Source organism: Nilaparvata lugens, chromosome 4 (assembly GCF_014356525.2).
Source record: "Nilaparvata lugens isolate BPH chromosome 4, ASM1435652v1, whole genome shotgun sequence".
Classification (NCBI taxonomy): Eukaryota; Metazoa; Arthropoda; class Insecta; order Hemiptera; family Delphacidae; genus Nilaparvata; species Nilaparvata lugens.
This window is the reverse complement of record NC_052507.1, coordinates 54,606,101-54,622,185: the sequence shown is the minus strand read 5'-3', so window position 1 is coordinate 54,622,185 and position 16,085 is coordinate 54,606,101. Positions and strand designations below refer to the sequence as shown.

At 36.4% G+C, this 16,085-nt stretch overlaps 1 protein-coding gene across 5 annotated transcripts in view; it reads left to right on the top strand.

The window, feature by feature from the left end:
• Window positions 1–16,085, top strand: part of LOC111047981 (hemicentin-1) — an 86,057-nt gene that overhangs the window by 18,572 nt on the left and 51,400 nt on the right. For all 5 annotated transcript variants that reach the window (XM_039425873.1, XM_039425872.1, XM_039425871.1 and 2 more), the window contains exon 6: window positions 10,143–10,349. In XM_039425873.1, the coding sequence (XP_039281807.1) occupies window positions 10,143–10,349 (207 nt within the window). The remainder of the gene's footprint in view (window positions 1–10,142; window positions 10,350–16,085) is intronic.

Sequence of the window (16,085 nt, the reverse complement as noted above, 5' to 3'; positions counted from 1 at the left end):
GAGAAACGGTCCAAGTACCGATCCTTGTGGAACACCAGCATATATATTCAAGAAATTGGAACATTTACCATCTATGATAACCCTTTGCTTCCTACCCTGAAGATAACTTCTTAGGAGACTTAGCTCCTTGCCTACAATACCATAATATTCAAGTTTTTTACATAATATCTCATGCGAAACCAAATCAAAGGCCTTGCTCAGGTCTATTAGACTGGATCCTACCATACATTTCTCCTCAAAGCATTGCAAGATTAGGTCCACAATTTTTTCAACCGCATCAATTGTGGAGTGATTAGGTCGGAAACCATACTGGTAGGGATACAATAAGCTGTTATTCATGAAATATTCAAAATGATGCTTCACTTTGTTCCTGAACCTCATTTTGCATTGTATTCGATATATTAGAAAAATGCTCATTCAAAACGTCAGGAGGGATTGTAATTGGCTTCTTGAAGGTTTCAGTATAAGTTTCTTTTTTTACAATCGACCATGCAGCTTTACATTTATTGTTTGCTTTTTCGATAAATTTACTATTATTTATTATTTTGGCTTCTATCAACTTTTTTCGGTAAAGCTTTCTTACATTCTTATAAATTTTTCTATCATCTTCATTTAAAGTATTTTTAAATTTACTGTAGGATGTCAACAGTAAAATGTGTAATTTTCCAAGTTCAGGTGTGTACCAGTTTGTCACAGATTTTTTCTTGCTTCTACTTTCGAATGACAATCTAGGACAGCTGCTATTCAAACACTCCACTACAATACTTAAAAGAGCTTCAGCTGCCTCATTTACATTATTATTGGATTTGTAAACTTTTTCCCAACAAACATTCACAAGAGACTGTTTCAAATTATCCAACTTTTTCTCCGAAAATAACCTGATAGAAATTGTTTTTCCAGGGCTTTCATCAATTTCATTGCACTTATTTGGAGATGATAGCTTATTTTCTAGATTAAAAGATACACAAACACCCGCATGGTCCGATATCAAACCCTGTTCTAATTGAGAGACTTGAACGTATGCAGCAGAAACATTACTAATTACATTATCAAGACATGATTTGAACCTAGTTGGAGAAGAGTTTGCACAATATAAATCGAATGATCTCAACAAATTCAAGAAATGTTGAGTACTAGGTTCTAGGGTTTTTATTATATCAACATTGAAATCGCCTGCCAGTATTAGGTATTTGAAGCCTTTAATCCTATTGGTAACAAATGTTAATAGCCGCTCTAAATTAGTGATAAACTCTTCAAAATTAGAGCTTGGAGTACGATAAAGACTTATTACTAGGGCATTCCATTTGTTAAGCCTAATAGCTGACGCCTCACAACTAGTCTCACAACAATAAGATGATATGTCAATGTGTTTAAAATCTAGCCCTTCTCTAACTAAGATCGAAGAACCCCCATAAGGAGAACGTCGACAATAGAAGCTAGCCAAAACAAAATTTTGAGGAACATAGAAGCAAATTTCCTCCTCTCTTAGCCAGTGCTCACTCAGGCAGATTACCTCAACTTCCCTTTATTTATAATAGCCTCCAGTTCAAAAAGCTTCATTCTTAAGGATTGAATATTCAGTGACCATACTATTAAATTTCTCTGAAGGTCCTGTTTTTTGCATTTAGAAATTGGTAGATCGCGAAAGATTTCAACAGGACCAACAATTAGTTTTCCGAGTAGCATTCTCCATACCCTAGTTCAATTACTCTTCTATTATCAACTGAACACTTCATTAATTTGTCAATCTTATCAGCCAGTGCCATCTTCCCTTTCCTATTTAGGTGAAGGCCATGCCTGGTAAACATATCTCTTTGCAGGTCTGAGATATCAATAACCCTCACATTACTAAATTTCCCACACAATTTTTTTATTTTACCATTTATTTTTCTAATTTCTGAACTGAATGTGAACTGGAAGAAGACAGCAGGCTTACTAAAGCAAAGGTCGGAAACAGCCGAGTCCTCACGAAGTTACCCGAGCACGGAAATTTTCCAACCTGACCTCTGTGCTCTAGGCGCGACGGAGGTCTAGGAGCTCTCGTGCTCTAGGAGCGCGGCGCGACGCGGTCCGACCCCGAAAAGTCCAGGGACTTGACTTTTCGAAATCCGCGTTGCGCCGCGTTCACTACCTATATACCGTAGTGCACGGAGGTGCACTACTTGATCACATGTATTTAAGTGCAGGTCGGAAATTCTCCGCGCCGCTCCACCGACCTAGTGCACGCTCTACTTAATAAAAAGAAGAAGTGGAAGAGGAAGAAAAAGAATACAAAGAAAAACAAGAAGTAGTAAAAGAAGAAGAATATAATATAGGCGAACATGTTTTTTTTTTGTAATGATAACTCCTCCTTACATTTTGAAAAAGTCATCCTGGACATGAATGAACGATCAAAGTTTCAATTTTTGTCATTGCTCTAATCACAAAACAAGACATTGTCCAACTTAGGGATCGGTGAGCTGGAAATTTTGACATTTCAAGTTATGATTTGATGATCAGTTGTTTTGAAACAAAAATTATATTTTCCATTGTTTATTCAGAGTGAGATAGAGAGAGAGAGAGAGAGAGAGAGAGAGAGAGAGAGAGAGAGAGAGAGAGAGTGAGAGAGAGAGAGTGAGAGAGTGAGAGAGAGAGAGAGATGAAAGGATAGGATAAAGGGTAAGAGAGAGAGGAAAGAGAGAGAAAAGAAGGATAAGTAGAAGAAGAAAAGAAGAGGAAGAAAATGAAGCAGAAGAAAAGAAGAAAAGAAGAGGAAGAAAATGAAGCAGAAGAAAAAGAAGAGGAAGAAAATGAAGCAGAAGAAAAAGAAGAGGAAGAAAATGAAGCAGAAGAAAAAGAAGAAAAGAAGAGGAAGAAAATGAAGCAGAAGAAAAAGAAGAAAAGAAAGAAGAAGAAGAGGAGGAATAAAAAAGAAAATCGTTTAATATGAATCGATTAATTTGTAATTTTGTTTTGTCTTTTTTTGTGTGTTTTTAATAAATTGAAAAAAAATGATGTAATATCAACTGTTCATACTTGTTTAAAAATAATCAATAATATTTCATTCGTAAAAAATACATATTCTTCAATAAGTGAATAATGAATTTTCAATGATTGAGTTGAAATGTTTTGTAAATTAATTATATTTCTACATTGTCAAAAAAAGATTTGGCAACGTGGCGGAGCTAGTATAGGATAGCGCTATCTGCAGTAACCAATGTTACTACCGTTATAACGTGGACCCCACCACTATAGTCACGAAAATTCGTGATATTTATTGTGAAATCTACTTTCTTACCTCAGTTTCCTCCACCTTCGCGCTCATTGTGAAAGTGCGTCGAAAACCAAATAACTGGATAAAAACGGACACCTCATCAAGCTTGGTTCACTTATCACAGACTATTCGAGCTAATTGATTTCTGCTTTCTTCATTTTCATTGTTAATCCTCTATCCCTCAGGTCCTCCTTAGCCTATGTTCCTATATCCTCTCTTCTCCTTCCTTTCTTACTACTAATACCTCACAATAGAGATTGATAATGGTATAACAAAAGATATTAGTTTGTCAAAAATGTTTGATAAATGATATGTAACGTTTTACTCACAAATAATAATAAAAGTGTTTGTGACGTTTTGGCCCTTTGGGCTACTCACTTTTAAGTGTTAAGAATTTTGAATTATTTAAAAAACTTCCCTTTAATACAAAGAAACTGAGTTATTGGTGTTTGATGTGTTATATTATTGATTGATATTGGTGTTATTTCAGAAAATAAGCCTGCGTCAGCAAAACTCAATCCACGCAGATTCAACGGAGTGGCTAAAGTCGGTTCAATAGTTGAGTTGAACTGCCATGTGGGAGGATATCCAAATCCAACTGTCACTTGGCTTAAGAATGGGGAACCTGTACGCTTTACGAAAAGGGTATCCAACAATATAGCGACTGTCGAATCCAGTGACCTTAGGTTCCCGACTAGTAAGTAGGCTACTGTTTATTTATTTCACAATTTTTACATAGTAAGGCCAAATTAACTATTACTGTTAATTAATAGTAGGTATTGGTTAGGTCCACACCAAACTGAATCATTTGTACAATCATAATGTAGATGTCCGCTGTCTAGAATATTGAGCAGTTTGAAAATCTCAGATAAAATCGAAATGTGTACATTTTCTGTTTTTGTTAACGGTAAATCAACATCTTGACATCCTGTTGAAAATTTAATATTCTTCGCAATTGAATCAAATTCGTTAAATGAAATTGACATCAAGAGACGAGTTAATTTTTTGAATTTTGAAAAACCATAACACTGCATGTTAACGGCTTCCCAGATGTTTGACATGTGTCAGATGAGGAGGATAGAGACAGATATATCTCTCTTTCTAAATTGATGAGATGCACGTGTTATAGGGGCTCGTGTCTGTATAAAAAAGATCACCCCACACGTGTTGTCAGGTCTAGCTCTAAGCAGCAACTAAACTAAAAATCATGAATGGGATATTGGAATGAAAAATCATTTGAAGGCAGAAAACGTCAGCAGCACAACTATTCATAATTTCATCTTCAATTTTAATTAGCTTATCTATACACAAATTATGAGGATGATAATAACATAGATAGTCTCTTATGTCATTTAAATTAACCGTGCTTAGAAAAATGTCTTTCAATTGTTTCGCCAAACTATAATTTTCAGGAGTTGATTTCCTAATTGCACTTTCACACTCATCGTACCAATCAATACAGTTTTTTAACCTCACTTCCAATTCGTTGTCAGCAGCCAACCACTTTCTCGAATCCATCTTGTTGAGCGAATGAACAAAACTAAGTGTAGGCAGGAACTATTATAGAGTAATTAAGTGGTCTTTCTTCATTAATTGACGAGAGACAACATGTACGTGCTTTATGCAGTCTCAATGCATGTAAGCAATAAACACATTGTAGATCCTTTCCGTTGTAGAAGAATCCATAACGAGCAAAGTTTCTTTTCTGTGAATTTATGTACATCGGCGCCATTTTCATACTTTGCATTCGATTGTTTTCGCACAAGAAATTATTTGTTTGATACATATTTTTAAACAACAAAGAATTATAATGTTGCGCAGAGAATAAAGCACAGCGAGAATGTGGTCTTATTTTTCTTCGTGAAGAGGGTGTGGGAAAGAGAGGGTCAGTTGAAGTGAGAAACTTCTATCAGTGGGAGGGAGCGAGCGAGCGTCTGTCGACCCATGTGGTGGCTCACCCTCCTCCCTGATAACTTATCAGTTCCTTATCAGATCACGTTCTGTACGTTTGTAATCATGAGTCAAATACCAATTGTTAACTTTGATAAATTAATTACAGATAAAGAAAAGCCTGCATTTTGTAAAAATGGAGACTTACTTCCTCATAATGCAAGAATGTTAATTATTTCTCCCAGTGCTGGAGGAAAAACAAATCTCTTATTTAATTTAGTATTTGCTGAAAATGGCTTAAGATTTAAGCACATTTACTTATTTAGCAAGAGCTTATATCAAGCAAAATATGTTTTTCTCAGGAAGGTATTTGCAGGTTTGAAAAATATTGGATTTCACATGAAAGAGGATGTGAGCCAAATTCCCCATCCGAACCGTATCCCTGAATATAGCTTAGTAATTTTTGATGACTTACAACTGAGCAATGTCCCACAGATAAGAGAATATTTTACTATGGGACGACATCGAAATATTGACACTGCATATTTAATTCAGAGTTATGAAGCTACACAGAAACATTTCACTAGGGACAATGCAAATATGATTATAATCTTCAAGATAGATTTATTGAATCTGAAATTAATTCACAGAGATCATGTTGGAGGGGATATTTCTTATAAAGATTTCGTTAAACTTTGTCATACAGTTTGGAATCGTAAACCTCATAATTTTGTAACTATTATGAGCGAGTGCGGAATTAATAGCGGTAAGTACCGAGATTCGCTCGATACGTTTCTTACCGTTCAGTAGAGATTAATTCTTTGTGCAGTCATGTTGTCATACAGCAGCAGAAAACTGAATAGAAAGAACGTTGGTTTAATCGAAAAGATTAAGAAATTGAGAAAAGTAATTAGAGACAAGCATTAAAGCTTAGTCAATTTTGAAAGGCGATCGGAGGAATACAATAGGAAAACTCTATCACCATTGATAGAACCTATAATTGAACTGGGAAAAAACAAATTCTCACACTCTGGTGTAAAACCAAAAAAGGAAGAAGTAAAAGAGGAACAGAGTATGGAAATTGATGATAATGAGGAGGAGGATGAGCAGAGTTATGAGAGTTCAACAGACAATTTTTTAAGCTCGACTAAATTTGAAAACAGTTTACTTGGTTCTAGCAGAAACGATGATGTGCTGTCACAATATCTAAAAACGTTTCATGCGGAAAAATTGAATAATTCAATCAGTTATGGAATTTCATACAATTCTAAAGATGACGTGTATTATATTGGAAATCAGCAAGTAATATTCGATAACGGTTATATAGATATTAATAATGAAAGATTTCGTTTAACACATGGTCTACTTGAGCTATTATTCAGTGCGAGACCAAACTCGAATCTTTATAATCAGAGAGATCTGGATAAGTATAAAAAATCTTAACACTTACAGGCATACATTTAGATCAAAGAGGCTATGTTAAACGAAATCAGGGAATTAAATCGCAAATGATTCAAAAGTTATTTCCCAGTAAAAAAATTAGTAAAAAGAAGGGGTGGGGTTTATTGAAATTTGCAAAAAATAATTCTCATGATAGAATTTATCAATACTTTGATAATTTTGACGAATTAGTGGAAAGATTAAATTTACTCTATTCCTCAAAAGCTTCTGGCAACACCGGGCATGATATTGAGATCACGTCTATAATTGAAGAGCTAAAAGAAGCAAAACTAATTGTTTAGTGTTACGATGACTCTACATCGATTCGGTCGAATTGATACGGGTAGTGCTGGACCTGCTGTTGCTAATCTTACGTGTGATATTGACTCGATAACACAGAAAATAATCGAATCGATAAATCAACAAGGAATCAGTGAAGCTGTGAAATTTTATTTAGATTTGCAAATAACCAAACTCGTTTCGGAAAATACAAAGAATATTGGAGTGAGCATAATTGAAAGAGAACATATTCTAAGTTCATTACAAAATTTCAGTGCTAATATCGATAAAGCTATTGCAGAGAGAACTCTAACTTTAGAATCTGCTCTAGGAGAAGTGAAAACTTTAACAGACAGCTTTTCATCTCAGTTGCTCAGTATTAACAACGATAAAGTTGATAAAGCTTATCGGATAAAATTAAGAATCTCAATACTAAATTAAAACAGCTTAGTACAGAAATTTTTAGTAAAGTAAATGAAACACATCCATCGCCAATTGATAAGCAATATTTAGAATCTGCTTTGCAGAAATTGACTAGTTCTTCATTAACAAAGGAAGAGTTTGAAAAACGATTATCTGAAATGGCGAGTGCAATAAAAGCTAATATTATGGAGGTTATTGAACAATTCATTACAAAAGATGCTATTGCTATTCTAATTAAGCAAATTGCAGAAAAGTATGCAACTAAAAATGATATAGGAGATTTTATTAAGAAAAACGAGATGGGAGTTGCTGTGAAAAGCGTTCGTGATGAAATAGCTGAGGCAATTAAAAATTCGGAAGAGGGTACTGTCATGAGACTGCAATGTTCGGCTCCATTCATAGACTATCTAAATTTATTCATCCACAGAGTGGCCCTGGACATTGTATCCAACTATGCCCGGGTTAGTTTTCACATGAACTGGATTGAAGCCAAACAGCATAACCTTACAGAAAATCAGATAGTGTAAATTATTACAGAAAAAATGGATCTGGCCCAATATAAAGACTTTATATTGGCGCCGAAAACATAAAATCTTGTAAACACTTGCGTGAGAGAGAGAGTGAACTTTAACACATGCTGCTTCAAATTTCAGTCTAGACATTTTTGACTATGATTGATTGTATAAATCTTGTAAAAGGATGAGATATTATGGGAGAGTGAAGTATTTAAACACCTGCTGCTTCAAATTTCAGTCTAGACATTTTTGACTATGATTGATTGCATAAATCTTGTAAACACTTGCGTGAGAGAGAGTGAAGTATTTAAACACCTGCTGCTTCAAATTTCAGCCTAGACATTTTTGACTATGATTGATTGCATAAATCTTGTAAACACTTGCGTGAGAGAGAGTGAACTATAATGAACTTAAACACCTGCTGCTTCAAATTTCAGTCTAGACATTTTTGACTATATCGGTTTTTGCATAAATCTTGTAAAAGGATGACATATTATGAGAGAGAGTGAAGTAACTTTAACGGGTAAACACATGTCACAGATGATAAATCGATTTAGACATTTTTTCATGTAATGGAATGTAACGGTTTTCGATGCAGGAGTTATTCTAGAGGAACCTTGCAGAGCACATGTGTCAAGACAAGGGAGACGGTCACGAGCGAGTGCACGCGTCTACGGTTTGAATTCTCTAGCCTTTCGTAACTCTGGACAGAGAGAAGCGTTTCACTAGTACAGTATAGGAACGCTCGATCAAAATGGAAGTTAGTTAACGCTTGTCTCCTTCACTCACCTTTTGTAATGCTGGAGTCAGAGAGAAGCGTTTCACTAGTACAGTATAGGAACGCTCGATCAAAATGGAAGTTAGTTAACGCTTGTCTCCTTCACTCACCTTTTGTAATAGAGAAGGAATTTAGAAGGGTGAGGGTAAGAGATGGAGCAAGTAAAAGAAGGAGAAAGCACATGCTACATCTGCCTAGAGCCGTCTGCTGCTTGTGAGAAGCAAGGGGGGGGGCGTATCCTCCTCTCTCTTGAGTCTGCCATTAAACATCATGAGCCCTCGTAAGATGTGAGAGAGAGAGAGAATTTCTTAATTCACTTCAATCTGTCAGTATAGCATTAGAAATATGGATTCACTTTAATCTGTCACCAAGGGAATTTTTCCCTCTCAAAGAGATTTTTTCTCTCATCTAGCATTCACTTTAATTTGTCAGTATAGCATTAGATGTAGAAATATGGATTCACTTTAATCTGTCAGTATAGATGTAGTAATATGGATTCACTTTAATTTGACAGTAGAGAATTTGAGAATGGATTCACTTTAATTTGACAGTAGAGAATTTTTTATGGATTCACTTTAATTTGACAGTATAGAGAGGGAATTTTTCCCTCTCAAAGAGATTTTTTCCCTCATCTAGCATTCACTTTAATTTGTCAGTATAGCATTAGATGTAGAAATATGGATTCACTTTAATCTGTCAGTATAGAGAGGGAATTTTTCCTCCTAAAAGGGAATTTTTTTTCCCTCACCTGGGCAAGGGGAAGGGGAGAGAGAGAGAGAGAGATATCTCTTTTCAACCCCCTCACCTCCACTGGACAATGGGAAGGGGAGAGAAAGAGAGAGAGAGAAAGATATATCTCTCTCTTTCCAACCCTTTCACCACCACTGGACAAGGGGAAGGGGAGAGAGAGAGAGAGAAAGATATATCTCTCTCTTTTCAACCCCCTCACCTCCACTGGGCAGGGGGAAGGGGAAATCTATTTTTAGAACACGCCCCACCCTGCGGGCGGGGGGAAGGGGAGGCGAGATGGACGAGGGGTGAGAGGGGGGAGGGGATTTCGAGCAAAAAAACCCGTCCAAAGTATCAAATCTTATCTACTTCAGTTTCCTCCACCTTCGCGCTCATTGTGAAAGTGCGTCAAAAACCAAATAACTGGATAAAAACGGACACCTCATCAAGCTTGGTTCACTTATCACAGACTATTCGAGCTAATTGATTTCTGCTTTCTTCATTTTCATTGTTAATCCTCTATCCCTCAGGTCCTCCTTAGCCTATGTTCCTATATCCTCTCTTCTCCTTCCTTTCTTACTACTAATACCTCACAATAGAGATTGATAATGGTATAACAAAAGATATTAGTTTGTCAAAAATGTTTGATAAATGATATGTAACGTTTTACTCACAAATAATAATAAAAGTGTTTGTGACGTTTTGGCCCTTTGGGCTACTCACTTTTAAGTGTTAAGAATTTTGAATTATTTAAAAAACTTCCCTTTAATACAAAGAAACTGAGTTATTGGTGTTTGGTGTGTTATATTATTGATTGATATTGGTGTTATTTCAGAAAATAAGCCTGCATCAGCAAAACTCAATCCACGCAGATTCAATGGAGTGGCTAAAGTCGGTTCAATAGTTGAGTTGAATTGCCATGTGGGAGGATATCCAAATCCAACTGTCACCTGGCTTAAGAATGGGGAACCTGTACGCTTTACGAAAAGGGTATCCAACAATATAGCGACTGTCGAATCCAGTGACCTTAGGTTCCCGACTAGTAAGTAGGCTACTGTTTATTTATTTCACAATTTTTACATAGTAAGGCCAAATTAACTATTACTGTTAATTAATAGTAGGTATTGGTTAGGTCCACACCAAATTTGAGTATCAATGTGATGTCAATTATATTATTTTCAAACATCTATGTTTCATGTTTGTAATCATTCATGTCACAGCTTCGAGATTTAGGAATGAATACATACTAAAATCCCCAAATTGTGTTTTGTGTATGATTATCATTAGAATTCGGCAACCGTGTATAGATTAACCTAATGTTTTTTCAATAAGAACTTTCTTGATTGATTGTTTGAATAATTTCATTGATTCTATATTTGTGATGACCGTTGGAATTGTATTGGTAGGATCCCTTCCCTGTAGTATGAAACAGAGTTCTTATCAAATTATGTGCAGCGGTGTATTGGGAAGGCAATCAATTTTCTTTTGTAAGTATATCGTAATCATGATTGTTTTGTCGGTAAAGTTAAGAGGGATCTTTATCAAGGGTTTTTGAAAGTGATATATATGTACCATATAGAGGAAAAATATTTAACCTCATTATTCAACTATTACACGATCGAATATTTGGTCAGAGATCTCAGTGGCTAACTTCGATTCCCTATTAGATTCGTGTTGGAGTATGCCATATTAATAAATTTGATGAAAGGATAACGTTTTAGATTTCACTATCAACGATTTCTGACCTAATATTTGACCCAGTATTGCGTTAGAACTAGTAGAGAACGGACGTATAGTGGAGTAGTAATAGTGTAGTGAAGAAGTAGTGAGTCAGCAGTTCGCGATTAAAAGTGGAACAAAAATATTGCATCGAATATCGGTCGTCGACCGCGGTGTTCATGCAAGCAAAGCGACCTGCTTTTCGCGGCCTTTCTAGAGCTCACGTTCGCATTTCCGTGTGCGTGAGTGTTGATACGAGGGCTGTTTGAAAGGTATGTTTTCAAAATATGTCGAACTTAGTGAAGCCATCTAGTATTCCTACAGAAGAGCAAAGAGAACAGGGAGCCACTAACGAGAGTATGGACACTAACAACATGCTAAATACATCAGAAATCCAGTGTTCACCGGATAAATATATCAAATTAAATAAACTCGAAACTTCAACCGAGCAGTTACTTTTCATCGCCTGGAAAGAGACCAATGAGAAGAGGAAGGAATTGGAGAAGAGTAACTTAGAACTGTTGAAAAAAGTGCAGGATTTGGAAGCAAGATTTCTGAATATTGAGAAGAAGATTCATAACTCACAGCCTACCAGCTCAGCAGCCGAGAACTACTCAACAAATGAGAAAGAATTGGCCAAATAAACGGAATGGATCAGGACTCGTACTAAGCGGGCTACCAAGAAGAGGAAGCTTAGCACTCCATCTCCAAAAGTAGAAAATGTGTCTCCAAAAAGAATTTAAATTCTAGAACCACTGACGTGGAGAAGAGAGAGAAGAAAGAAATGCCACCACCCCCAATCTAGATGATATCAAGATAGTGGATGATATCTAGAATCTAGATAGACTCCTTAAGAGTTTGAAAAAAGTGCCGAAAAATGTCTGATATCCAACAGGCAGCATGGTGTAATACTCCACAATTCATTTTTTTTCACATTACTATTGCTATCTAGTCTTGAGACTAATGAGCAAATTTTATCAAACCTAATTTACTAATTGTATATAATATGGACTACAGTGAAACTCTCTTTAGAATTTCTTACTGCTACCTACTAATAATTATTATGTACATCTATTAACTGTACTACTTAAGCTAGATTTCACTCAATCACTGCTCTGCTTTTTCACTAGACACCACTTTCACTGCACACCAATTCAAATGGTTTCCTTCTTTTCAGTCTCCGCACCAACCCTCCGTTGTCTAGCAGCTGGATTGCTTCGACGTTTGTGTGTTGGTGGAGCCGTTCTTCATGACTTTCTGCATACCTTTGAATCTCACAGGATACCATGTTGACTCCCAGGTCCCTATGGATGTCGCTGTTCCGCACATACCAGGGAGCATCAACGATGTTTCGGAGCACCTTGTTCTGGAATCTTTGTATGATGGTGACGTTGCTCTGTTTGGTGCAGCCCCATAGTTGTATTCCATAGGTCCAAACAGGTTTGAAGATCTGCTTGTAGAGGAGCAATTTGTTTGGTATTGAAAGTGATGAGTTTCTTCCAATAAGCCAGTAGAATTTCTTGTATTTTATGTTCAGTTCTTCTTTTTTCTTTTTGACATGCTCTTTCCAGCGAAGCTTAGCATCAAGAGTCATACCTAGGTATTTAGCTTGATTTTCATGTGGTATATTAATTCCATTGATGTTGATTGGAAGGTACACAGCTCTCTTGTTGGTGAAGTTAACATGAATCGACTTTTCCTCATTGAGCTTCATTCTCCACTTTTTGGTCCAGTCTTGTATCTTGTTGACAGATCTCTGAAGCTTCGCTGTTGCAATACCAACATCACTGTCTACTGCTAGTAGGGCGGTGTCATCTGCGAACGTGGCTGTGGTATTCTCCTCCAAATTAGGGATATCACTAGTGAAGAGAAGATAAAGGACTGGTCCTAAAACACTTCCTTGCGGAACTCCTGCTTTTATCTCTCTTAGATCAGAATATGAATCTTCATATTTGACTCTAAAGTACCTTCCTGTCAAATATGATTGCAATATTTCTGTAAATTGCTTAGGAAGCATTTTCTTCAGTTTATAAAGAAGTCCCTCATGCCATACTTTGTCAAAAGCTTGCCCTATGTCGAGAAAAACTGCTGAACAAACCTTTTTTTCTTCCAAGCTCTTCTCTATTATATTAACTATCCTATGTACTTGATCAATTGTGGAGTGTTTTTTTCTGAAACCAAATTGATGATTAGGAATTAATTGCTTTCTCTCAATTATTGGCTTGAGTCTACTCAATAATATCCTCTCAAACAACTTTGATAACACAGGTAACAATGAAATTGGTCTGTATGAAGCTACTTCATGTGGTTCTTTTCCTGGCTTGAGTAACATTATAACTTCAGCTACTTTCCAGACTCCTGGTACAAATCTGAGTCTGAATGAAGCATTCAGGATGTTTGTTAGCTTGATGAGTGCTTTCCTTGGTAGATGCTTCAGGACTAAGCCAGTTATCAGGTCAAATCCTGGAGTTTTCTTAGCATTCATAAGTTTTATTTCCTTTCTCACTTCTTCTACTGAGACATTCATTAGTTCTTGATTTTCCTGCATGATGTTACCTTCAATTTCTAGATCTTCTTGAGCTGCAACGTTTGGCTGGAAGACATTCACAAGATGATCAGCAAATGCCTGTGCCTTTTCTTCATTATTCTTGGCCCATTGTCTATTCAGTTTCCTAATAGGGGGAACTTGTTGGATGGGTGTTTTTATTTTCTTAGAAGCCTTCCATAGTGAGTAATCAGTGTTGCCTTGTCCTGTCAAATTACTCAAGTAACTGTTGATTGATTCATTTTTAATAAACTGTATCTCTCTTTTCAGTTCCTGTGTGAGAGTATTCAGTAATCTTTTATCTTGAGGAGAACGTGAATGCTGCCACCTCCTTCTAGCTCTTCTTTTCTCTGCAATCATTTCTCTTATTTCCAATGGATAATTATTTCCTACTGTTCTTCGTTTCCTAGTCTGCGGAGTATTACACCAGGCTGCCTGTTGTATATCAGTAACAAATTTTTCCAGCTCCTCATCTATTTGATCTGCAGTTGTTAATGGTGAATTCAGGTTAATTCTTTCCTCCAACACTTGCTGAAAGCCATCCCAATCTGTATACTTATTAACTAGTGTGGGATAATTATTTTGTTTTGTAAAATAGTGTCACTCAACTTCAGAATAATTGGAGAGTGGTCTGAATTGAGATCAAAACTTTCCTCTACTTGCAAATAGTTTACTGAAATGTTTTTGATTATGAAAAAGTCTATGAGATCAGGTATCTTACTTGTATCTGTAGGCCAATAAGTTGGTTTTCCAGTTGAAAGAGATTCACATCTTGACTCTCTTACAGCTTCGTAAAGTACCTTGCCCTTATGAGTTGTTAATCGTGATCCCCAATGAATGTGTTTTGAATTGAAGTCACCGCCAAGGATAAATCTCGTTCCCAACATATCAAACATTGATAGATGATCTTCTTTTCTGAATGAATATCGAGGAGGACAGTAGACAGCTGCAACTACAAATCGATAATTAACTGCTTCCACACATACTCCTATCAATTGAATTCGTTCAGTTTCTAATTTAACGTGTTCATTATGCTGAATGCTCTCTTTGATTATGATTGAACTCCCCCCTCTCGCAACATTGTTGGGATGTAAGGCGTGGTAGGTCCTGTAACCTTTAAATTTTATGTAGGACTGTTTTGTAAAGTGAGACTCAGAAATGAGACAAATATCTACATTATCTATGTTTAGAACTGCTTCCAATTCCAGTTGTCGTTGTAAGAGTCCATTTGCGTTCCATTCCATTATGTTTAGTGAACGAATCATTTTGGTTTTTGTTGTCTATTATTGTCTAATTTCTCGATGCGAGATTGAAGGGATGAAATTATTTTCTCTTGTTTATCAAGTTTAGATAAGATGAGCTGTAGGATTTGTGAGGTGTCTTTTACTTCTTCATTTTTCTTCATCTGCGATTTATTTTCTTTGGATACGATTTCGGCGAAAGTCATTCTCTTTTCTGTGGGCCTACTTTGATGTTGAGTGGGCCTACTTTGAGAATTAGCCACATTCCGAGCCTGAGAATCGACAACATTTTTTGATGTTATATTCTTACTGGCTACCCTACTCGAGTTACGTATTTTTTGTAACTCAATTGCTACAGAGCAACCACGGTAGCTTGCAGGATGAGCTTCACCACAATGAATGCATTTCGGTAGTGCTTCACTAGGTTTCGTACACTCCTTTGATGCATGTTTTCCAGCGCACTTCACACATCTGGCCTCCTTGTTGCAATAAGCCTGAGTGTGGTTGAAAGCCTGGCAACGCTTACATTGAGGTATTAGATTAACTTTCTTCAATGCTTCAACTTCTACTCTGCAACCCAGAATATGTTTAAGTTCAAAAACCTTCTTAACATTCTCTTCTGCGCTGAACGAAACCATGAACATGTCTAATGGTTCTTTAGTTTTCCACTTCAACTTATTCACTACATCTACCACTAGCAATCCCTTAGCCTTTAAGTCCTCCATTATGGATTCTATACTACAGGAGTGATGAAGTTTTTTTATCATCACTCTTATGGGTCTCACCTGTTTGTTTTCATACGAGTGCCAGTTGAAACCATCGTTGATTAATTCTTTTGTAATATTTCTGTACGTTTCTGAATCTACTGAATTTACTTTGAAAGTCTCTCTACTCAAGAGCTTTATTCTAAATTTTTCATCTGAAGTCACTTTTTTCAAACTTTTATGAAGAGACTCCAGGCTCTTTATACCATCCACTATGATTGGTGGCGGTGGCGTTTCTTTCTTCTTGTTCTTTACTTCCTCACCTTTATTCTTCTGCAATGAGGTGATTTTGTTCAACTGACGATGGTTACCAGTAGGCTCATTCTTTGGTTCAGGAGACAAAGTACTATTTAGTTTCCTCTTCTTTGTAGTACGTTTGTTACGGGCCCTGATCCACTCAGTCTCTTTTGCCAACTCCTCCTCATTAGTTGAGTAGTTTTCAGCAACTGCTGGACTGCATGGTTGTTGAATGTTCTGTTCTATTTTTTGAAATCGCAAGAGAAGCTGCT